Source organism: Anoplophora glabripennis, unplaced genomic scaffold, assembly GCF_000390285.2.
Source record: "Anoplophora glabripennis isolate ALB-LARVAE unplaced genomic scaffold, Agla_2.0 scaffold219, whole genome shotgun sequence".
NCBI classification, from domain to species: domain Eukaryota; kingdom Metazoa; phylum Arthropoda; class Insecta; order Coleoptera; family Cerambycidae; genus Anoplophora; species Anoplophora glabripennis.
Genome location: NW_019416353.1, coordinates 468,416 through 495,773, shown reverse-complemented (window position 1 = coordinate 495,773; position 27,358 = coordinate 468,416). Strand labels below are relative to the sequence as shown.

Here is a 27,358-nt window from a genome sequence, read left to right as displayed (position 1 = left end):
CTTCGACCGATAGTGAGTGCAGTTGGATCAGCAACACACCGAATAAGAGACTTAGTAGGGAGGACAGAGCATCACGTCAAAAACGCCTGAGACTTTATCGACAAGATTCGAGGAATTGAACTCCAACCTGATGAGCTACGATGTTACATCCCTATTTACGAAAGTACCCGTCGACGAAGCCCTGGAAGAACTGCATCGAAGACTAATCGCAGAGGACAGGGATGAGAGTCTAATGGATTTGGAAAAAGTGTGCATAAAATCGACCTTCTCGTTAGTCCTGGCCAATATATACATAGTAGCCTTTGAGAAGAAAGCCCTGGAATCCACAACGTTGAAGCCTATGTGCTGATACCGATATGTTGACGACACCTTCATCATCTGGCCCCACGGAAGCAACACCGTAGCGGATTTCCTGGATCACATCAATGGGATACATCCAGATATCCGGTTTACCATGGAAGTAGAGAACAATACCGCCCTTCCCTTTTTGGATTTTTTGGTTGAGAGGAAACCAGATGGCATTTTAAGACATCAAGTACATAGGAAGCGAGCTCACACAGATATCTGAATGTGGAGTTCCACCACCACCCGGACCAGAAACAGGGGATCATAAATATTTTGATTCATCGAGTGCGGATCATCAGCGAGCGAAGACACTTAGCCGAGGAACTAGAACACCTACGCACGGCCCTGAGAGGGAATGGCTACACAGCGACAAATATCGAACGAGCTATCAAGAAGAGACATACGCCCATGGAGAAACGGGAGTACTTAGCGACGACGTATCTACCTTACGTGAAAGGTTGTACAGATAAAATCGGACGTCTTTTGAAGAAGAATAATATCAACACAGTAGTCAGTACTGTAAAGAAGGTGGCGGCAGCATTTCCAAAGACCTGCAACAACGACCTGCTTCAGGGCCCCGGTGTGTACAGTATTCCTTGCTCTTGCGGAAAGGTCTACACAGAACAAACAGGAAGGCACATCAACACGAGGTTAAAAGGAGCACAGAAGTCAACTCACTGGAACGTCAACAACGCGTACAAGATCACCCACCGGAACGTCATGGATCGTGACCATATCAAATATGACAAGACAAGTAGATCTCCAGTTTCAGAGTAACTTCTGAAGAAGAGAGCGATATGCCTCTCGAAACCTCAAGAGTTAATCGACGACCTGGCAACCAGCCCGGAAGTCATTCAACCATGTATTCAGGAACATCCTGTACACTAGAAGTTAAGAAAATAAAGAATTTAGTACATATTATTTATTAAATAAAATCTGATCAATAAACAATTGTTAATTTACCTTTATTTGACAGTATTATCAAAACGAATTTTGATTTTAATTAAAAAGCGAGAATGTTATAAGTTTAACTGGATTTGAGACAAAAAAATCCTTTATTTCCTTAGAGCATGTACAATGTTCTCCTTTTCTGATATTTGATTATAACCTATTAAATTACACAAACATTTCTAGAAATTTCGTTGTTATAAATAACTACCACTATGCTATTACTCATTCAGTTTATTGACTTTACAATGAATTACTTCGTAGTTCAATATAATGACTTTTATCGCGGAAGTATTTTATTGCGACAGATTGAAGGCACTTTCCTCATTTTGTCCACTTCTAAGTAATTTAATTATATTTTATTACACAATACGTCGTCCCGATCTTCCAAAACAAAATTTATTACAGAGGCGTAAGCAGAAATCAATAATACTTTAACAAATCAGTCTTATAACAACATCCATTGTAATATAATTCAAAGTATTCAGCCTTGTTTCCTGGCAGACCCATTAAGTATAAAAAAAAAGAAGTAAATTTTTATAAACTCCGCTCCGAGAAACATCTTAAGCCTGAAGTTTATTGTAATGTAATATTAATCATGGGACATTCCGCAACCACTTTTTGAGCCATTAAGTTTTGACACTTCATTAATACCGAAATATCCTCATCTCCTTATCGTTTCCTATTTAGTAATTTTACCATTACAGCTTAAATTCATTCCAGCCAGTTCTGCCGTTTGATTTGACGTGCTAATGCCATATCGGTTGAAAAACTGCTTAGATACAACGTTATGGCTTTAACGATAGTGTTCGGCTTAATGGTGTGAAGAGTGTTATCACCCCCGAAACTTTGCGATCCGCCGAACCGTATTTGATTTAAAGCCAGACCCGCAGACTTGGCCTATTTCCAATTACTTCCCCAGTTAATGTTTGTACCAATTATAATTAATGAGTATTTGTGCAGTATAAACAAACACGCCACGCCGTATCGTTGCCTCCGTTCTTAGCCTGGAGATGTATGTCTTTTTTCACTCCACGGTGAAGTGTTCGCTCGCATAACATCGTTGATATTAATGACTACAGCGACGAGGAATAATCTTACGCTATACATAAATACATTCAGAATATACTCAATGTCAGAGAGTGTCTTAAAAAAAAGAAGCTTTAAAACTGTTCAAAATGTTCTTAATACTGCAAGTCAAATATTTTTGACAAAAGTTATTTTGAGCTTTGTAATCCGTTGTACTTATTTTGGTAAATAATTTGACTAACACGAATTGACGTTATTTTTTAGAACTGTGTGAAGTGTTTGAACTTCTTAAAAAGTTATTTTTATTTTATATTTATCTTTAGCAATAGTTAGGATCTGGTCCAAATTATAGTTCTTACTGCACTACAATAAACCTGCTGCTATACTTTTTGCGATTCTGCATTATACTGGTTCAAAGTAATTAGTCGATTTCTCTAATTGAAAATTATCGATTGGCAGGAAATAATATTTGACTTGTCAGTGCTGCGAGAAACAACTACTCCGAGAACTATTTGCCCCTACCGGCATTGAATTATACTCTCAACACCTAGTGCAACAGCTAGGATCGTTTGTCATCAGTTTACCCACCAAGCACAGACCGGTTTCGGACTTATTAGTCCTCATCAGTGTGTCATAACTGCGACAACCCATAAACTACCCAGCTGTTCTTCGTCGTATCATCACGAAGAGGAAATACATTTTACGCGGGAGCCAATGGCTCCATCTGTCGTGCGGATTCCCAACTGTGCCATTCAAATGGCTACAGTAGGAAGCGACCTGCTAACTGCAGGTACTTTGTTGCACGACTGCCACCCACAGAGGGCGTAACACAATGTTTGACTTGTCAGTGCTGCGAGAAACAACTACCCCGAGAGCTATTTGCCCATACTGGCATTGAATTATACTCGCAACAAATAGTGCAACAGCTAGGATCGTTTGTCATTTTACCCCCCAGCCACAGACCGGTTTCGGACTTATTAGTCCTCATCAGTGTGTCATAGTTGCGACAACCGACAAACGACCCAGCTGTTCTTCGTCGTATCATCACGAAGAGGAAAGATGGAGCCATTGGCTTCCGCGTACAATGTATTTCCTCATACATACATTGTACGCGGAAGCCAATGGCTCCATCTTTTTAACTATTTTATTTTATAATAATTACCTATATCAATAATTTAATAAATATTAACATTTTTTCAGTCATTTTTAAACAAATTAAATTTGAAAAACTAAATTCTCAGTAAATGCATATGTCAATACAACTATTTAGGTACAAAAACAACTAATGATCGAAACCCTACAACGCCTGTGAGCTTGGGAAAAATGAATTGAAAATAGCATCTTCTTAGATAACAAATTCCGCCAACGCCAAACCAATGAAGCTTTCGGGCTGAAATTTTTACCACTTATTAAGGGTGTAAAAAGCCTCAAAAATCCTGAATTACAAGTGTCTGCGATGAAAATTGCATTAATTATTAGCAATTGAAAAAAACGGCAATTTTCGACCATTTTTGAGCTCTTGTGCATAAACAAACTATCGGAATTTAATCGGACTTTTCTCATTTTATAGGCTTATTTAATACCTACCTTTTTTGTATAAACATTTTTTCGCTATGAATAATAGTTTTTTTACGCGAGTCACAAAACCACTTTTCCATATCTTTGACCACTGTTAAAACAAAGTTTCCCAACTAGCCTCGAGTTGATTTTTTGATATTTTATTTATAACAGGTTTCCGAACAATATTCCGCAGAGAAACTTCTAATATTATTTTTTTCCCGAAACAGGCTCTTTCATGTCTATAATGACTGGGCTAGAAACCTCGACATCGGGAGAGTAAGGTGGGTCGAACAGAATTCCCATTTTAACTTCCGAACAGCCGTTTTGGTCGTATTGGTGATATGTGGTCGCGCGTTGTCATATTGCAAAAGAGCGTCGTATCGCCGATCAGGTCTCTCAGCTTCTACTCGTGAAGTCGCCGTAATTGTTGGACATAGAGTTCTGCATTGACAGTTTGATTGTTTGGTAATAGTTCACAGTAAAGAATCCCTTTCCAATTCCACAGCCGCATAAGATCGATGATGAAATTCTGGTCTTGTTTTTTGGAGTTTAACCATTCTTTCCATTTCAAGTTCACGTACAGACACCATTTTTCATCACTAGTGATAATACGATGAAAAACACGTCCCTTATAACCACGTGTTGATCGATGACAAAATCAACAATACTTTACAGAGAAAACCAACGGCAAAAATATCATTAAATGTCAGATAATGTTCTTCGATACTAGTTTAGGTATGCAAAGCTATCCAACCTACAGATAAGTATCCTAAGTTCTAATATAACTTCAAACATGCATTAAATTCTAGCAAGGCTTCGAGCACAAAAAGAGCTTTGTAATTATTATGCAATTTTATTAGTTACTTTTATGGTGCTAGATAATTTAAAGCCCTTGTTAAATTAAAGTATTTGCATTTAGGCACTTCAGTAAGTGCTTTAGTATTTTTTTATTCACGCACATAAAGCAAATATTATGTTTAAAAAAAGTACAATGTTGTTCAAGTTTGGCTCAAGGGTTTATTGTTTGATTTTCAACAAACTTACGTCAAACAATTTTTACATACAGTAGCCGTAGTGTGGGGTAAATTTAATAATGTTCGTTACAATTTTGAAATATTTGAAATTTACCTCACGATTATGATAGGGTACTAAAGCGTTTACAAAAATGCTGTAACAATAAACGATAAACAACACTATATATCACTAAAAATTCTATAAAATCAAGTTTATGAACTACTAATAATAATTAAATTATCAGTAAATGAATTAAAATATTTAGTTACCAATTTCTTTTTTTCCCCATCAGATATATGTATGTTTTGTTTATGACGCAGAATTCACCTTATATTTATATTCGAAAGCTAGTTTATTATTTACGTCTATAATTGTAGTTTTTGTTTGAGATCAATCAGTGTCCCCGCTTTTCACTATAAATTGTGTAGGTATTAAACCGTTTTCCAAGTATATATTTCGTTTGATGTGCTTAAATTGACAGCCTTTACGAAGACGAAGCCAATATATAACAAAAAATGTTCGCTAGTGGTGGAAAATTGCTTTTTTGGACGTAATAGAGGATCTATTAATACCGTAAAATTAGATGCTCATATATTTTAGATATGATTGACGTATTACTACTTTGTATAAAATGTAGGTATGTTTTTTCCGAGGGCAATTTTCGTCAGTGTCAGATTAGCTGGGAATGTGCTAGGTACAGAACGTCGCTAAAAGGGCATCGAAAAAGCAACCACAAAAAAGTTATTGTATAGGTATTTTCTTTTAAAATAATAATACTCCTGTCTGGTTACGTATCCCGTTGGGTATGACAAAGGAATAAAAAACTGAATGCATACTAATGTTATACCTTATAATTTTACCATGATACCGGGTTCTCCAGTAAACGCTTTTATTCTGTATTAAGCCTAAATATTTGAGCCACTAATTTATTTCAATCTAGTCATCTAAATTATTTTATAATAATTAATATGGGACGATACGCTGGACATTACAAAATGTGTATGGCTAATGTGTTTTTTCACAAAATATATTGTGCAAATTATTATAAGGTATTTACATAAATCACATATACAAGGTGCGACGTGTATAATCTATAAAAATTAAACTACAGCTTCCTGATGATATTTGTAATAGAAAAGTCTTATACGAAAAGGTTCTCTTTGCGTTTTTTTTTGTAAATTAAAGTTCATTTATTTAAAGAAAATGAAGGCCGACCCTGTGTTATTTATTAAAAACTTTGGAAATGTTTTTATGCGACCCGAGATGCAACCTTATACTTTAAGTCGGTATAATCTAATACTAGTAATACTAAAAGAAGGTTAGGTTACATTGTCAAAAAATTTGTGCAGCCAACTGATTTTGTATTTGTATTGAATTCATTATTCACTTAATTATTAAATATTAAGCATCGTCCATCGACCCATCAGTGTTAAAAAGGGAAAGATTTCAGACAAAATTTTTTATTTTTTAATTCCACTATAGTGACAGTGTAATTTTTATAAAGAAGTAAAAAATAAAAATAATGTGCCGATTACATTAAAAACGAGATTCTTATTTCTTATATTGCTTAATTTTTTAGTTTGTGCACAAACTAATTTTACAATGTACCGAGAAAACAATGCATTTACTATTTCCGTACGTGTCGACATGGTGTTAGTGTATGGTGCAGCCGGAGAAAATGCGCTCGCTGCGACTACGTTGTACCGGAAATGATGGCCACAGCGTCACCCCCATGTGCAAATACAATCCTACAGTAGGAATACGGGAAGTGTTATTCCTGGAGGAGAAGGACGTGGTCAGCAGGTGAATCTTAATATTGAAAATGCCGTATTGGAAAATCTTGACGAAGGCCCCACAATTAGTACTCGACGACTCGCACAGCAAGTAGGAACCTCATCTCGTACCGTACATCGCATCTTAAAGCGCCAGCTGTTGCATCCCTATCATCTGCAACCAGTTAAACAGATTTTACCCCCGGATTGTGATTAACGAATGCGTTTTTGCAAATGATTTTTACGGCAATGTGCCAATCAAGTAGACTTTCTTGCTAATGTTTGTATAACAGATGAAGCGACATTTACTCGTGATGAAGTGAATTTCCATAATATGCACATATGGGCCGATGAAAATCCTCACGCGATTACGGAAACTCATTTTCAACATCGGTTCTCGGTAAATGTATGGACTGGCATAATAGACGATGTACTTATGGGTCCCTATTTGTTTGAAGAGCGACTAAATGGACCAACATATGCTGACTTTTTGGAGAAGCGGTTGTCTGAATTATTGAACGATGTGGCATTACAAGTTCGGGCACGTATGTTTTATATTCAACATGGGGCTACTCCACACAGTACTCGAGAAGTAACGACACTTCTGAAAGAAATCAGCGATGGATTGGACGCTTTGAGCCGCCTCGGTCACCCGATCTAACTCCAATGGACTTTTATCTTTAGAGTCACTTGAAGTCAATGGTTTACAATACTCCAATAGCTACGGTGAAAGAATTACGAAACCGTATACTTGAAGCTGCTGACACAATTAGGGGAATACCTGGAATTTGGGTAAATATTTGCCAAATTTGGGTATGTCGATGCCATGTCTGTATCCTCGCTAATGGGGATCAATTTCAACATTTTCTCTAGAAATGGTAAGTTTTATTTCATTTTGTTCTATATTTTAATGGAGTTTGTTTAGTGCACGCAGTTGGCAACTACAGATGCTTACGGATGTGGTTTTGTTTGCGAACTCTTGCAGTAACAACAATGCATTTAAAATAGTAATTACTATTAATTATTATAATAAGAAAATATCAGTTTTTTAAATATCTATTTTTCTTAGTTTGTACATTGAAAAATTCTCCAAAAATTTAAAAGTATCTTTCTATCTTTCTACAACGATTTGCTTACGCAGCTGGTCTACAGCACGTAACTCATTGTACAGCACACGGACAGGACCGTTCCAGAGAAAATATTTTAATCCATAATTGAACTTTAACTTACGAAAAAAAAAAACGCAAACATAGAACTTTTTCGTATAAGACTTTTCTATTACAAATATCGTTAGGAAGCTGTAGTTTAAATTTTATAGATTATGCACGCCACACCCTGTATATACTTAACCGGGGAGAAGAATATAAGAACTAAAACATGTAAGGAAATATTCAAAATTTTAAATAATACCTATAGATAATTTAGGAAATAAAATATACACTTTGTACCGACTGAAACGAACATTATTTATATAAATAAGTTTGATCTGAACATACCCTTTTACAATAGTTTTCAAAAATTCAACCAATAATTTACACTTTTATAAACTAGTCGATCTATTGTTCCTTATACAGTCAAGCTAGACGTAACCTTTCCACGTCTTAAAATCTTATAACCTTTGTAGAAACTTTGTTCTGCTCAATAAATCACTTTAATAGCTGTTTAGTCTACTGCGGCCAAACAGTTTATAATACAATGGAAAATTTTAGTATCCCTGTCATTATTAAATTCCCATCTTGTGTTAGTAAGGGTTCTTCTTCTTCTTCTTCTTCATCTAGTGGTTGGTCCTTTAAAAGTCCCATAGCACTGCGGCCTAATTAGGCCTATTGTGCGTCCCACTACTAGTCCTATTCAGCAAGTAGATTTGTCCTTTTTACAAAGTCCAAAAGCTTCATTGCTGACACTTCTCTCAGCTCCTTGGGTTTCAAATAGGGTCTCCCAAGGAGCGCCATTCTGCTACGTGCAAATCCCGGGCACTCGCCCAGTGTCCCGTTATGAGTCCTGTCACTCACCTGAGCCGGATTCTATTCAAGCTCAGTAACTCATTCGCTCTTCCATTCGAAGGTTACTCCATAAGCTCCTTGGAATGGCTATGTCCTGGCCTTGAAGTCCAGTATTTCCTATGTTCTGTCTCTGTCCATTTGCCCAGAGCCCGCCTGACCACACTGGGAGATGTGCCACAGAAGGGCTCCGGGCCAATGAACACTGTCTCGGATCCCTTCCTAGCAAGTTCATCCGCTTTCTCATTTCCACAAATGCCTTTGTGCCCTGGCACCCAACACAGTCTGACTGTATTGTTGGTGGCCAGTTCAGTCAGCATTTGTAAACAGTCCCACACCAGTTTTGAACTTACCTTGTGTGCGGCTAAAGCTTTAATTGCAGCTTGACTATCAGAGAATATATATATGAGTTTACGTCTATAACCTCTACGTACATTCTCTGCCAGACACGCCATTATCGCGAAGATTTCTGCTTGGAATACAGTAGGGAACTCCCCCAGACTGTAGCTTGCACTCCATCTGGGTCTGAGTCCATATATTCCTGCACCCGTCCCTCTGGTCATTTTGGAGCCATCTGTAAACCATACTAGGCTCCACCTTTCCAGGGTATTAAACCTTTCCTCCCACTCGCTTTGATCCTCTATTCGAGTCTCAAATGGCTTGTGGAAGTGAAACTTTGGAACCATCTTGTCGAATACCATCCCAAGAATTGGTTCCGACATAGATGTATCTTTGATCCTGGAGTGGGAACCACCCCTCCAGTCATTATTATTCCTGAGTCGATATGCTGCTAGTAAGTGTTTATAATATATAATTGTTTCTCGATAAGGAGGAACAACACTATAGAATGCTAAAATAAAGCGTTTTTACGATTTTTTTAATGGAAAGAAAAGTAAGAGGATAATAATATTATTAACCATGTCTTTAAGTATTAAAAAAAATATTTATAAATAAATACTACAAAATTGCGACGCTAAAGCTAATTTGAGGCGCTCTGCGGCACGGAGTGTAAAGACGCAAATTTAAGTATGGAAAACAAACAAAACATTTTCTCTTAATCTATTTGAGTATGGTTAGAGAAACACACAGCAGGAGGTTTTGAAAACAATAATATTTGTATGATTGGCGATCATTTGAAGTAAAAAATTCAAATTTTGATAAAAAAAGGGCAATTGTTTGTCAATGAATAATGTTCAAATCAACTTATCAAAAATGCCGTAGTATTTCTCTTTGGAATATTATTTTAAAGAAACGATCAAAATTTGGAGTTAATAGAATGAAAATTGTGCTGGGTGTTTCGAGAAAAACGCCTTTAAATTTTTGAGATAGGTTTATGCTATACTAACATACTTTCGTTGAAAAATGCTTCTTCTAACTGAACATAAACTCTTTCTAACTACATTTGTCAGTGTTAACGACATCTGTTAGTAATATTACAAAAGTTAGAAATTAAAAGGTAAGTCATTAGGCTGTACTCTTCCTACAGGTATATATGTGCTGCAGGTAGTCGTTTCGGAACAGAACAACGCGCTTGGGAAGACTTCGGGATTTCAAAGAAAAAAAAATTGTCCAGGCAACTTCTTTCCCCTGATTCTAGAAAGTTTAAAGCATCTTTTAAATCAATAAAAAAGTAGATTTCCGAAAATTGTACTGTGGTGCTACCTCACAAGTTTACCTATGGAGATGTTAACACTTTTTAAATATGTATTTGGAATGCAAAACTGCGTATTTAAATAACATTTCTGTTTTAATTGATATCTTCAGAAAAATAAGATAATGACACATAAAATTAAAATATTTTATATGTATGTAATTTCTCTTTATATATTTTCAAATGTTTCAAACAAGGAATTGCGAGATAATTATAATTTTTTAAGTCCATAAACAAATTCAGCAATTGCTCTAGAATGGGTTGCACCTTCTCGATAAGATCAGAGTTTGTTGTCGTAAGAGGTAATTAATAATATGTTACAGGTTAAATTATTGTCTTGAATAAAAATTGTTTTGGAAAAAGATGAGATATCTAACAACTAGAGAATAAAATCTGCCGAGAATGGTGCGAAATATATGAGATTAGCAAAAAAGATAATAAAATTTTCTCACCTCGTACCTAAAAAACGAAGCCTAAGCTCATATCAAACTATTTCTTTGAAGTCAATAATTTTGTAGTTGTACTGGTAGTATTACAACATCCGATATGTTACAGTTAACTGTTATTTCCGCTCGTATAAGTAATTCTACTGACCAAATAAGCCCCACTCTTTGAAAAAAAAACACATTTACTGTCACTAGAAAATGAAGGAAGACTTACTGATTATCCCTTAAAGATTTTACACTACAGACATAAATCAGAGGAACCAGGCGACATTGTGAAATCTGTAGGATGTGGAGTACCCTTAATCTTTAATGATTTAACGTCTGTAAGCGTAGTGTAGCGCCGTGCAAGCAAACTTTGGCATGAATAATTTGTGTTACAACATAAAATAAATATATATCAAGAAGTTCAAGGCTTCCCTTTCCCATTTCTGCTAGTTTTGCAGTTACATTTATGTTAAAAAAGTATTATTTTTTAAATTGTCTATTAAATATGTCTCCGGTAAAGCACTACACTAATTCTAAATTTAAATCAACTTAACTCTAACATCATGTAAATTTTTTTTCACATTAAATAAAAATATGTAAGAGAACATAGACTGAAATAAAAAATTACGTTAAATTCATTTTTATTACAATGTGTAGCAAGTTTTGAAACTTTCCAAAGGAGAAATGGAAACATCTAACTCATTTTCCTCTGAAAAAGTTTGTATTCTTTTTAATATTACTTTATCTACTTCAGAACAAAACGGATATACTTTTCTTAAATATTCATAAGGTTTTATTGTGTTAGGTAATAAGAATACATATTGTTATGATATTAAAAGCCGATAACTATACACAATTACATAATACAATGCAATTATGAAAATTATCACAAACTACAATAGAGAACTCTGACAACAGGGATGTGTTGTACTATATATGAGAAAATGGAGGATTCAAATTAACGTATAGAATAAGTTTTAGTACATACAGGCATAAGGCAAAATCGTTACATGATAATATCAATCTATCAAAATAAATTAAATAATGCAAAATTTTAAATTAAATTGTTTAATGAAAGCAATAATACATACTAGAAAGTTAAAATGTATAACCTAGTACAACTTTGTAAAGATATTCATCATATACGAGCATTGGTTTGGGGAAATTTGAAAAATTAAGATTTTGACAGGTAGGTAGATTATCGTAGAACAAGGAAGAGTTGTACTTATAAATTAAATCCATGCAATAAATTAAGACTATAATTAAAGTTCATCATACCTTTAGTCTATATTTAGGAGTGGAATTAAAATTAAAGTTCTTTAGATAACTTCATATAGCGATTTTCGAAATATCAGACTCATAACTCATTGTGTAAAATTTATTACAAGACTGTATTTAAATCCCAATTTACATTCCTAGTAGTGTATAAAATTGAAAGTTGTCAAGAAACGATGACCCTGAAAACATTTTAGTCATTAATCAATTCTTACAAGGTAAAACTGTTCAAAATAGTGAAATTAACTTAATATCAATGTTGTGGAACAATACTAGTAACATAGAATTAAGCTAAATAGCATAATTTGGTTAAATTTCGATAAATTAGCAAAATTTTGTAGAAACTTTAAAAATCAACGTAATATAAAGATTTGGGTATGTAAATTTGCAGAAAACTATGTAGAATCAGAATATATCAGTGTCATGCTGCAAAAGACATACATAAAGACATAATACCAGTTTAAAAATTTCATAGCTTCAAACTAATGTTGCTATAATGACAACCTCATTTGTTATCAATTTATAAAAACTGTTACAGAGCTTCTAGTAGCCAGTCTTTCATAATTAGTCGAACCATAAACATCGTTCAGTCATTCCTAAAATAAACAAAAGCCAGTCAAAATTAAACAAATAAATGTATATGTAGTTACCAGTTTTCAAACGTCAACAACAGCAAGTCAAGTAGTATTCTGACAACTGTCAAAAGTGAAAATATTCCAGCAGTTAAAAATTTCTCAACAATCCAAATATTCACTGAGATTTATATGATAGGAATAAGTATCATTTAACCAAAAGTGCAAGGTACACATTTCCAATTAAAAACTAGTGAAGTGCTGTGAGAAAATATAACGACAGGCGAAGTGCAAACCCAATCAACCATTGAAATATCAAGTATATGGAATATGAAACCAGTAATACACTAAAGCGATACGTGAGTCACATACTTTTACAAATTGGCCAATTTAAAAATTTCATCGTACAAATTCGTATATAGCAATCAAACTTATAGTTATAAAAATTCTATTTTAAAATACCAAAGTCGACTAAATATCAAAATTTCACCTTCTAAATTAGTATAGGATAAAGTAGATTTAGGATAATAAGTAAGAATACAATTTGTCAATTGTCTGCAAAATTAGATATGCAATATGTTTTGTTCATTTATTGTTAAATATTATTTTTCATTTCGTATATATAAAAAAAATTACACACCCTGAGAAAGAGCAAGCTCTAACTGAAATAATTTTTAAGACCAGATTGGCGCCTGGGCGAAGTAAAATAAAAGTAAAATAATTCACTTTCACTCATTCACACATATCAAAAACATAACAATATGTATGTTTAAAGTGTAATAACCTCATCGATCGACATAATTAGTACAGTATTTATTTCTCAAAATCATATTGTCTTGTTACGAGGTGATCCAAGTTTTGAGAACGACGACAGAAAAATTAAGGTGGCCATATTCCTGGCCGAGAAATAGTGAAATTTCTGGCTTTTTTAGGTACTGAAATCTTTAAAAGTTAAACGTGTAGAACAAAAGTAAGCACAAAAATAAAATCCTTGATGTTTTGTTTATTCATTGTTACCATTTAAATTTACTCAAATAAAACAATAACTAAAAAAAAAGCGTTTGTAAAACATGCGTTTGCTGTTATCCTAACCCCACATTTTAAGAATTATTTTCACGTACTAATAAATAAAAGTAAACAATTTTATATGTAGGACTAAGCAAGTAAATGTTATAATAAAAAGTTAGTATTTTCGTAGATTTCAGTACCTAAAACCTTGATGGTTTAATCGTTTTTTGCACCTGTTTATTCGTTTTACTACGGCGTCTTTGAAAATACTCAGGTGTCATGACATAACATTCCTGTTATTTGATAAGCTTTAGATTATTCAGTTATTAAATGTTTGAAATTATTTGTCTTTGCGGAAAACACTATTTAAAGAATATGGGGCCCTTCACAGCTTATCACATGGATAACATTTAGAATGTTACGTTCGCTACGTTTATCTATTTCCTCAGTATGAGATATTTTTAGTTAAGCAAAACTAAATTTACAAAACCAACTCAAGGATCAATCAAGAGCATTTAGCGAAAGTGCTTATTTATTTCTTTTTCTTCTGATTCTCGCAGGATTAACCAGTTAAATAAAATAGTAAACCATATTATATCGACAAGAATAGCAACAAAAGGTTTTTGGAATTATATTTTTTAACTATATTTCAGAGAATAACAATATCAAATTAAAAAAATATAACCAATTCCAGTAGAATAAGTAGGTCTAAAGAAATCCTATAACTTCATATCTTGAGAACGTGAAAATCATGAGATGGAACGTCTACATCCTATCCATATTGTTCATTTAATCACTAATGGTAAAAATACATTCGTTCACATTTTAATAGTTCAAAAGTAATAAATTACCTACATAAAAATATATAGCTAAATCAATATTATTATCACAATTGAAACCCATAATTCAAAATGATAGTATTTTGTTTCTAAGAATTCAGAACCTCGTATCTCTCGAAGTAGATCATCACCCTGTTTCAAAGCATTCTGGCGACTAATGCCATAGGATAATAATAAATTGACCCCTCTGCCATACAATTATTCTGGTTGTGGGATTGATCTGTTTGATTAAAATGAAAGACTATATAGTGTTCCAATATTTTTTTAATAGACCGACTTCTTTGTGTCAGGATTTTTAACGTCTCTATTCTTTCTTACAAATCCTCAACAACGACTTTTTGCACAAATGCGGAACATTATCCAATTGTGGTTCACTTCGTAATATCAATAGATCAAATTAAACATTTAAAATAGGGTGCCCAGATCAAGAAGATAAGATTCGTATGTTGTAAATAAATTATTCTCCCAAACTTCGTCGATTACTTTTCTAGGTTACGATACCTGAAGGATATTTTGAACATTTCATACATTATTTACGTTACTAAATTAGAACGGAAACAGTCTATTGATTTATTTCACAAAATGATGCCACAATGAAAGATAAATAGGGCACATCCATAAATTTGTAATCAGTTGTACAGTTTACTTTTAAATATTATATAAGCGAAAAAAAACACTATTAGTTTTGCGTCTTCATCAGAAATTGTTGAAACTCTCAGGGATCGGTCCAACAGCTGCATTCAAGATAATACTAGGGTCAGTTGGGTCAGTGGCTTAATTTATGCGTGAGAGATATCTTAAACCTTATTGCAAAAAGTAAGAAATTACAAATAACAATAATAAAAAACATTATGCTAAAATGCTGTCAATGTAATAAAAAAGGTACGTTAAAATAGTAATTCCCAGAAACGGAATCTGCAGGAAGTAGCAAAGGTTTATTGATTTTGTATCTCCAAAATATATATTGATAACTGCGAAAATGGTGCTTGGACTTGTGTCAAAGGCAATTCCCAAGAAGAAAAGGACGGTGACTCTTGGATTAGGAAAACTGTAGACCGGTGAAGCATTTCCCATGACAGATTCGGTTTCTTGGAGTTAAAATACATAGACTGGCAGGGCTTTATCAGTGAAATGGACCAATTGTTTTCCTGTGTAATCTAACAGAAAAAAGTTATACAAATGAAAAAAGATTTAAGAATTTAAACTTCATCTATACTCAAGTCAATCTAAAATCCAACATTCCAGGTTTCCTCATCTCATAGATAATAACTCAGTTATTTCATACCTTTAACATCATTTTAATAAATTTCCTGATTAAACATACCGGGTGATTCAGTTTGATATTCGCGGTCTCGTATCTCTTTTAGTTTAACAAATAGACATATAAATAAACCCTATATATTTTTAAATCGCCGCTCAAACTCTATCAAATCACATTATTAGATCGTCTCCATAGTAACATATGTCAGAATTGCTATTGTCAACTGTTTTTGTTCAAATGGCACACTATATAGTTTTTATCAATTCTGGAAGATATTTTTTTCTGCATTCAGCTATGTAAGGAAGTCTATAGTTTCATTAGAAATATTGCTAGAAAAACAGCTAAAATGATTAACCCTACTTTCAATAGCTTTATTCTGAAAAATGATAGCCAGCTGCGGAAACAACTGAATTTTGACGTTTCTAAAGAACGGTTTGTCAAAATAATCGACATTTTGTACCTACCTACCCACCTATAACTAATTATAACAAGAATACTTGCAGTAACCAAGAAATACTAGATATGATTTTAATTTATGGAGAGGGCCGGAAGAACGCTAAAGCTGCCAGGTATTTATACCAACATCGTTTTCCGCAGAGACAACTTCCATCAGATAAAATATTCGTAAAGTTAGCCAGGAATTTGTCGGTAGATAGAAGTTTTCGAAAGAAAAGAAGAGTTTTTAAACCCAGAAGGGCAAGAGATGAAGAACATTCGATAAAGAAGTTAAATGGACTGCTAGATCTCTGGATCTCACTCCTATAGATTTCTTTCTTTGGACTTACCTAAATGATATTGACGACCTTAAAAACAGAATAAGACTAGAATGTCGGCGATAAACAGAGCTATTGTGTGTTTGGAAGCAAATGGAGGTCATTTTGAACATTTGAAATAAGTATTGTTTTAAATTGTTATATTATTATCGGATTAAAAATAAAATATGTTACTTTAAAAAGCATGTAACTTGTATTTGCAGCTGGCTACCATTTTTCAGAATAAAGCTACGAAAAGTAGATCTTTTTTGCTGTTTTTCTAGTAATATTTCTAATCAAACTATAGACTTCCTTATATAGCTGAACGCAGAAAAAAATATCTTCCAGAATTGATAAAAAAAATAAAAAGTGTGCCGTTTGAACAAAAACAGTTGACTATAGCGATTTTGACATATGCTACGATGGAGACGATCTAATAATGTCATTTGATAGAGTTTGAGCGGCGATTTAAAAATATTTAGGATTTGTTATAGCTATTTGTTAAAATGAAAGAGATGCAGGGCCGCGAATACCAAACTGAATCACCCGGTATATTTTTCAAACAAAAGTCTATTAGTTTTCAGATTATATCTAGTTCCGTTTCAATTTCTATTTGGGCATTATATGTTTCTTAACAATTTTTAAAATTGTCTTATGCAGAAGGAGTCAATTTCCTAATCAAAAATGAGATCACATTTTCTTTTACTTTTTATTACATATAACTATCACTGTCCCTATGATTCTAATAAGGCAAATGTTCCTGCTTGAAAATGTAATCTTACGTAGGTATTATGTAAGAGTAAATTTCGACGAATCTTACAAACTAATTTGCAATATTGCCTTTCCGTGGCATTTGTCATTTTCTCGCGTTTGGCTTTTAATGGCTGACACCAAGTTACTACCATTAGAAGATATGGAAGCCAGTTGTCACGTTCCTACTTATTCATCATTGATGATAACAAATGAGCTGGATACTGCAGCCTGGGCAGTGAGATGGATTATTAAATATGCTACCTTGTATTCTGCATAATATTTAAATCGATATAAATACTATCAATCACCCAAATGATATCTTGTACTTACGTTCACAGGTGCAAATTGTTTTACTTTATTGTTTTACTTTATTGTATTTTCAGTTATTTTTTTTGTATCCTCTCTTTTACTAAGAGCGTACTATTCCGTTTGATAGAGCTTATTAATTAGGCAAGTGCTTTTTAGTAATGAGTATTACCATTTCCCTCTTTTTTTTGTTGTCACGCAACTTTTAAGAAAATTGCCACTATTAATTAATGTTACTTTTTCTACCTTTGCAAATATTAAAAATACATGTATGTATATATTTTTGAAGTACCTAATAGCTACTTATGTTTTGTTTTAGTATTGTATTCTGAATGAAAGCAATACGTGAATAATTTCAACATTTTATTGGAAGATACAGGATGTTTACGAAGCTAAAGGTATGTTTTTAAGTTTATAAAAAAATATTATTGCAAAAGATTTACCTTATTTCGTTTAGTCCAATACCAGAATCAAAATCTACTCGATCTTCTAGATTTTTTTTCGAGTTATTTTATTAATGCTACCAGATATTAAGTATTTTTTATTCACCCACCCGTTCTATTTAGTGAAAAATAGTATATTGTGCAATAAATGCGATAAGTTGTCTATTGTCAATGAGAGCGAAGTTGAGCCTAAGTGGATAATAGACAACCGCACGAGTTGCACATACTATTTTTATTACAAATTCATTATCTGTATCTGGATCACCTTCTGGTACAATTGCAGTCTAATCATGTTTTCACAGAATTTTAATTTTATTTATCCACAAACACCTTATAATCGGACTTTTATCCACACATATGAACCGTCTAAAGTGATACTTTATCCACTAGTGGAATAAATTTTATTTCACTAGTAGAGTAATGAAACATAGTAATAGACATTTTGTTTTTTGTTTTGTACAAGTTACGGATGTCTCCTCTTGTAAGGAACAGCTATATTTTCCTTGGATTTTCCTTGCAATATCAAGTTTGTTAGATATAGACTCCGTAACATAACTTTCTGCTACAGAGAAGCTCTTCCATCCACCATGCCGCTTGGTGGTTGTAAGATCAGTACCTACCTTTATTGGCCAATAAAGTTGTTGAAGTGTGCCTCATTCAATGGCCAGTACATATATGATTCTGGATTTGTGATATTCAGGAATGAAGCAACTTGATTCTAACAGGCTGAGAAGTACATCTTTGATTGATGTATCTAAAAAAGAATTTGACTTATGTTAGGCGAATTTGACGCAGAGAAATATATTTTCTTTATGTTTCAACAGCATTCACGTAAAATCCTTCTATAATTGTAAATTTTCTTGAAACGCCCTTCTTGGTGTCAGGTATTGAAACAAGTAGGTAACTGCCAACATCCTGTACGTCACTAATTTTCAAATTTGTTAATTCGCAGCATCGACAGGTACCAGAAACCACCATTATTAGTGAAACCTAAAATAATTCAAAGTATATACTTAACAACATGTAAAAGGTAAAGGGATATTACCCTAATCATTAAATATTTTTTATCCGAAGCCCCAGTCAAAAATTCTTCAATATGTGATCTTTTCAATACTGCAGTTTTTTTGCTTTGTATCCTCTCGATTCACTCTTCTTCACTTTATAAGCAGTAAGCTCGTTGTATTTTCCAATATCTATATTTTGTAGACCTTTATAGTAGTCTTCAACATCGCATATCTACTTCGACCACTTAGATGAAATTGCACATTTTTTCTTCAAATTTAAAATTTATTGTCATTACTCTCCGTTTTTTCCTTTATTTCGTAATGTTCCCTGGATTTCGCTGGCAATAAATGGAAAATTGCTTCTTGAGCTTCTTAAAAAACAGGCACAAGAACATAGTTACTTCCTTGCATTTTTACCAAATTCAGATAGAACTGTGTATTAAATAATTGATAATAAACAACGTGCAAACAGTAAGTAAAAACCTACCACGTTTCATTGAGTACTAGCAAGAAATATCAAGTCGTTCGAATATTTTTTTATTAAATTCTAATAAATCTGACTCCACAAATATGATTGTGATATGATTATGGATAAAACGTTGTATTGCATTCGTGTTTTAATTGCCTTTTATCCACTTAAGAATATTAAACGCTCGAAATATGTTCTCGCGTTTAAACATTTTTGCATGGATAAAATGCTTATACAATAAATAACTATTAATTTCAGATTTTTATTCAGTTTAGGTTGAACTGACATTTAAATGTTTCTTTTTAAAACTAATATTTTCGAGTGTGTTTTTTTAATTATTCACTAAATGGAAGATCGAGCATAGATTTGCGTAGTTTATTTTATTTATATTTAGCGTGTTTTATTGCCAATTCGCGGGTAACAATTATAATTACGCACGCAATTAAATAGAGTAAGCAAACAGCTAAGAAACAAGCGAAAAGATAGGACTTATCCCGCATAAGTAATACAAGATATGTTAGTGGACCGGCGTCAATGTCAGCACAACAGTCAACGATCCATACAGTTACGAAAAAAACGATTTGGCGCACAAGTGTGTACAGTGGAAATGAAAGACAAACGTCGATTAATGTTTTGTTGGTTGTTTCTCGTTTCGACAGTACATCTATTACTTGCGTTAAAACTGCGGTTGTTTCTTAACTGTCGTTCTTACGCATCTAAAAGTGTTTTATATTTCGATATTAAAGTAGTCTGGATAAGATTATAGTATTCCAGTAGTATTGCCATTAGTGGCGTTTCACCACAATGACAGATAATTGCGTTCTATGCGCAAAGACGCTACGATCATTACGTGGGTAGTCTTGCAACTGATTACTAGCAAATTATCAACCATGATTTCCAGCTACAATTTTATTCCTGACGACTGTTAAATTATACTTTCCATTTGCGCAATGAGCACCATTGGTCTAATGAACATTCTCATACTCTTTGTAATAATAATAATTAACATCATTTCGCCATTATTGGTTCTTTTGATATTGCGACTAATCTTATTTCAATTTTTTGGCAAATCATTTACAAGTCTGGAAATGTGGTATTTACCGTTAAATGGATTCATCTCATTGTTCTCGTGCTGTACAAGAATGTTTAAAAGCCAAATTTCCTGATGTAACAGTCCGAATTCATGGCTTTCTCGTTTTCCAGAATCAAATAGAATAGAATAGTTTATTTACTCAGCAGCGATAACAATGACATATCTACGTATATCATACACACATATACACATATACACATATACACATATACATATACATATATATATACATACATACACGTATACACACACACATATAAACAATAAGAGCCGATGTACTTAAATAAACAAAGTTTCATATAAGTGCGCTATGCACTGTGCATGAACAAAAGCAAGTAAATCAAAATCAGTAAGTAGTATCTTACCAGTAAAATCAATCAAGTAATATTAAATATATATACCTAACCTACTTACATATACACAATATTTCTAGCTACCTATTAATATTCCACACAAACATATTATAATTTTCTATTAATGTAATTACAAAACTTCACACTGAAAAACGTAAACATCAACAATCTTTTTTTTTTTTATACAAAACTATCAAAATTTAACGATGGTTTGAAACTTAAAACACATTGTTGAAGAATCGTTTGGGGTTAATGATGTTATGTATTTCTGACCTGCACTTTTCTAATATATATTCTTTAATTTTTGATTTTATTTTATCGATACATCTAATACAGTTAGGCAATGAATTGTAAGCTCTGACTGCAAGGTAAGTAAAACATCTTTGCCCACAAGTAGTTTTATTTTTAGGTGTTCGTATTTCATTATTTAAATTTCGGCTTGTTTTTCCCAGCTCGACATATTTTTTCTTTTTCCACTGATAGAGGACACATTGAAAAAAATAAAGCATTCTGATGTCCATTACTCTGATGTTTGAAAATAAATCATTTGAAGGGTAAGTGCGCTCTTTATGTAGTATAAAAACTTTTTTCTGCAAGTTTTCTAAATTTCTTACAGTTGCATGCAGTACTCCTCCCCAACCTAATATGCCATATCTCATATGCGATTCGACTAGTGAATAATACAATATTTTTAATTGTTTAATTTCAAATATATCTCTTAAATTTGTAAATCTATACAGTAACTTCTAATTTTGTTTCATACATAATTTACATGTTTATCCCACTTTAGTTTACAATCAATTAGTATTCCTATATGTTTAATTTTTTTTTCAGCTGATATTTTCAAGTTGTCATCAATAGCGAGTTGATTAAAATGGGGAGCGGGGGTTTCATGCAAATAAAACGGTAAGTATTTTGTTTTTGCTGGATTTAATGTTAAATATTTACTGTCAAAATAATTCTTTATGTTCTTGATGTCTTTTTCAATTTCATTTTTTAGATTATTCCAGTTAGAAGCTGAGTAAAATACCACCGTGTCATCAGCATAACTTATAATGGATCCAGAAGTACGAACATCGAATAGTGAATTCATATACATAATAAATAGTACTGGACCTAGAACTGTTCCCTGCGGTACTCCACACTCAACTACCTCAGCATTACTTTTTACAGAATTAATTTCTGTATACCTACTGCCTTCTGTTAGTCAAATACGATTTTAAAAGTTTTATACTATTATCTCTGAAACCGATATTATTTAATACTGCAAGTAGTTGATCATGACGCGCCGTATCGAACGCCTTAGTAAAATCGATGAAGACTGCTATACTTTTATCTCTATTGTCAAGTGATTTATAAATCTTACTAACAAGGCAGGCAATTGCGTCTTGGTAACCCTTTCCTAAAACCAAAATGAGAACTGGATATTATCTTATATTTGTTTAAAAAATTTACAATTCTTGTTTTCATGACTCTCTCAAATATCTTCGCGACATTACTAATTAATGAAATCGGTCTATAGTTTGTTACTTCTTCTCTACACCCACTTTTAAATATTGGTTTTATTACACCCACTTTAAATGCATTGGGACATTCACCATTTAATATCGATTTATTTATAATAAAAGCTAGTGGTTCCGAAATGGAATCAGCAATATGTTTTAATGTTGTAACTGTTATACCATCCGCAAATATTTTAAATTTCTTAATTAATTTTTATTTAATATTATTTTTTAAGTATAATCTACTGTATGACAGACGATGTGACGGGTGGCAAAATACCCAAAAAATAAAGAAAAAAAAATGAAGCCACTTCAGACAATATTACAGAACTATCTTAACACCTTAGGTATTAAAGTTGAAAATTTACTGCAAGGTGTCATGTGAGAATACAACTTGTCATAATCAATATAACAAGATAGAATTAACCTTAAAACACATTATATTAAAATCCTCTAATTCAGACTTGTATAGAACAGGTTAGGTTAGATCGTCAGTTAAAGTCATTTTTCAGTTGACATGACAAATAACTGAAATATTAATAAAACAGAACTAGTCTCTAGTGCATTAAATCCAGAGAGAGTGATAAGTTTGTGGCATCTAAAATATAAATTTATTAAAGGAAGGAATGCTGTAGGTGTAATCATAAAGAATACACACCACTTCTCCATAAATTTATTAAGTGCCACTTTTATTGCGCTCTCTCCTTGGTAGGAATCCACAGGAAACCCACAGCTATACTAAATATTAGATTAAGGAAAACCCCAATAGTACGGACTGTAGTCAATACCGAACCTTCCCCTTAAAAGTTGGTTTTATGTACCTACTCTTATAAACCGTTGAAAAAATTATGAAATTGTAATGCTAAACTCATATAAAAGAACTTTCCCTTAGCAAGCATTGCCGTTTCCTTATTTATTAAGTTACTCAATGAATAAAAACCTCTGCAGCCCTCGAGTATCTTTATCTTTTGTTTTCTTTCAGATTCAAGGAAAGTAATCGAAAAAAAAGTGAAATACTTTATATTGCGTTTTAATATCCACCCTAAAAAGTTTTAAATTATCTTTCTGTATTAACACACCTCTCTGTTGACTGGTGGTATATTTGTATATAGGATACATAAAACATTTTACTGTTTAGTCACTTTTCCAATTATTGATATATAATAATTGGAAAAGGTAGTTTCCGAGGAAAGAATTATTGAAGTTGTAGTATTTACAACCCTTACATAGCTGGGCTACTGTAGTCTCTAACGTCATTCGCGTTGTGCGCTATATGCAATGCGTTCCCTCTCCACGTGGCCCCAGGCGATTTCGAATACTGAATTCCAATTAGTAGTAACGTTTTTGCGATAGTGTTTACATTAGTTTCAAGTTCAAGTGTCAAAAGTGACTTAGGTGTATAGCAACTCGAAGTTGATGGATATCGTTTTAATTTATGGTGAAACAAGATAACATTTGTGTTAGTTCGTAGAAACTGGGTAACACAGGCACAAATGTATTTACACGTCGGTGGGCAATATTTTGAGCAGTTGTTGTAACATCAGATATGTCAAATTATTTTATTAATTAAAACCACAAATTAATTTTATTAATTAAGCAAAATCAATTGATTTTGCTGATAAAATAGGTGTTATAAAACTTTATTTATTTCTTTCCTTTTATTACACTTTGCCGCTGTGCCGATCGCCTACTTTATGCTTTGCCTTGCGCAAGGTCAGATTGTACAGTGGACCAATTTCCAGTGCTGTGCAGAAGTGTATTTTGAAATCATTTTCAAACTGCATATTTTTAATTTTTTACAAAATTGTATTTGTAAGAATCCCCTGTATATTCAATTTTTTTTTGGATAAGCTCTGAATCACACTGTATGTTTCTCTAAGGCTCAATATTCGTCATATCTAGGAACAAAAATCGTTGACCTCCAAAAAATGTATCGTTTATGGACATACATTTTCGCCATCTAATACTCTTTTAACCTCACAAATTATATCTGTATACCTTATACTTCCGGAGTATTGACAACAGAGCAATGAAAAACGCATATGACAGCTTATTTAGGCATAGGAAATTTTGCTTTCCGGCTTTTAGAAAATATTATTTCGATGACAATTATGTTCTTATTTCATTGGTATCGTTTAATTTCTCTGACTATTTCTTATATATGCAGGTGTTGCATTAGTGCATTTACATAACTAAGTGACATAGTTTTTGAAATGACGTCATTAATGAGATTGACGGAACACGATTAAGAAAACAGTGCTACTCTTTTTAGATAAAATATTAAAACTGTGCCAGACAGTAATTTTATACCTCAACATTTTCTTTTGTTAGTCTAAATTGATTTTTGAAGCAATTAAGTTCATATTTTTATGCAACTAGTTCCACAAAATTTTAGTAAAAATTCTATTAACAAAATGTGTCCCTCTTCACTTTCTGAACTACTGCAAAAGGTACTGTTCCTGCTATATTTTAACCAAAACAATTTCTATTGTAATTATCTTTTATTTCGATATTTAAAATTCCAGTATCAATTTTTAACAAGGAAATTATAGACAAATGGTCGACAACTATTAATAACAACCGTGTCATAAACTCAAGTGATATCTAGTTGTCATTTACTTTCCATTAACTTCATAACTACCATCGATCATCGAGCCTAATGTATCTGATTGCAATTGGATGTAAATGCATTTTGTAGAAATGGTTCTATGGAGTTCAACTAGTTACCTTTAATTAATTTAAAAACGTTTTAATGAAATTTTCATGAAGCGCATTATCCACCGGTGTATTTAAAAATTTACTCGTATTGATGATGCTACTTCACAACCTGTTATGATTTTTTTTGAAGGGTCAATTTTCGTGAAACCATGTAGATATTTTTACGGAAAGTCTGACAAGGTAGCTTAATGAAGCACCTATTAGGATCCCGCATGTCTTAAGGTTCAATAATTTAAATTTCCTTATAATTTATAAAATCTAAAATTAAAAATATAAATAAATTTATGTAAAAATATAAATAAATTTATGTTTTCTTTCAAAAACTGAGGACGCTTTACAAATACTTAAAAGTGGTATAATAACATTCAGAAAGGTTTTAATTTAACGATTTTTTAATGAACAAAATCTACAATTTTAAAAAATTTTAGGTTTTATAAAAAATACAAAGAGGTATAAATTTATCAAATTTTAAATATTTAGGAAGAGATTTAAACGCGTGTTGGATTAAGCCAGGTTATTGGATTTGTCATAAAATTTACGCTAACTTTATTAAAAAAGGCTGTTCAGGAATATTCATAGCAGGCTATGGCATTTGCTTTTCTAAATATATTGAGACACTATACAGGGTGATCTACTATATTTTGACCTCCCCTTTAACTTTTTTGTTTCAAGAGTTGTATAAAAAAAAGCGAAATATAAAAGTTGCAGGATTTTTTATGAATTTTTCGAAAATGATAGTAGAAAAACTAATGAAGTCCAAATAAAATGGCCGCGGATGTTAACTTTGTTAAGTTAAATGGAATGTATATTTTTTCATATTTCGTACGTTCCCTCTCGAGCATAGTCATATAGGGTTTGTTAGGTCTATCTCTAACAATAAGCAAGATACTATTAAAAAACGAAAATAAGGTTTTTTTATTAAGGAAATAATACATCTTGTAATTGTTAGACCTCTTTCAGGCCAATTACGTAAGGATTTACAGATTTAGTTATATTTTGATATATCGGCCCAAAATGCTATAGGTAATGTAATGAAATCTCACTAATTATAGGCCGTGAGAGGTCTAATTACTCATGGACATTATATGGTAGGTCGTGACAGTGACAGAGGTAATGTCATAATTGTTTGACAGTTTGTATTATTATTTAATTAAAATGGGTTACACAGAAGTAGAAAATTGAAATATTACAGGAATTAAAATAGAGCAAAGTTCTTCTCCATACTCTATTTTAATTCTAAATAATTTTCTACTTCTGTGTAACCTATTGTAATTAAATAATAACACAAACTGTCAATCAATAACAATGTCAAGACATTACTATCTGTCACTGTCACGACCTACCATATAATGTCCATGAGTAATTAGAACTCTCACGGCCTATAATTAGTGAGATTTCATTACATTACCTATAGCATTTTGGGCCGATATATCAAAATATAACTAAATCTGTAAATCCTTACGTAATTGGCCTGAAAGAGGTCTAACAATTACAAGATGTATTATTTCCTTAATAAAAAAACCTTATTTTCGTTTTTTAATAGTATCTTGCTTATTGTTAGAGATAGACCTAACAAACCCTATATGACTATGCTCGAGAGGGAACGTACGAAATATGAAAAAATATACATTCCATTTAACTTAACAAAGTTAACATCCGCGGCCATTTTATTTGGACTTCATTAGTTTTTCTACTATCATTTTCGAAAAATTCATAAAAAATCCTGCAACTTTTATATTTCGCTTTTTTTTATACAACTCTTGAAACAAAAAAGTTAAAGGGGAGGTCAAAATATAGTAGATCACCCTGTATAGTGTCTCAATATATTTAGAAAAGCAAATGCCGCTTTACAAATACTTAAAAGTGGTATAATAACATTCAGAAAGGTTTTAATTTAACGATTTTTTAATGAACAAAATCTACAATTTTAAAAAATTTTAGGTTTTATAAAAAATACAAAGAGGTATAAATTTATCAAATTTTAGATATTTAGGAAGAGATTTAAACGCGTGTTGGATTAAGCCAGGTTATTGGATTTGTCATAAAATTTACGCTAACTTTATTAAAAAAGGCTGTTCAGGAATATTCATAGCAGGCTATGGCATTTGCTTTTCTAAATATATTGAGACACTATACAGGGTGATCTACTATATTTTGACCTCCCCTTTAACTTTTTTGTTTCAAGAGTTGTATAAAAAAAAGCGAAATATAAAAGTTGCAGGATTTTTTATGAATTTTTCGAAAATGATAGTAGAAAAAC

General features: G+C 32.5%; 1 protein-coding gene across 1 annotated transcript in view; it reads left to right on the top strand.

Moving 5' to 3' along the window:
• The first annotated feature begins 454 nt into the window (after positions 1–454).
• LOC108906941 overlaps positions 455–27,358 on the top strand; it is a 163,525-nt gene continuing 136,621 nt past the window's right edge. The window contains exons 1-2 of the mRNA XM_018710389.1: positions 455–535; positions 577–1,099. Of these exons, the coding sequence (XP_018565905.1) occupies positions 455–535; positions 577–1,099 (604 nt within the window). The remainder of the gene's footprint in view (positions 536–576; positions 1,100–27,358) is intronic.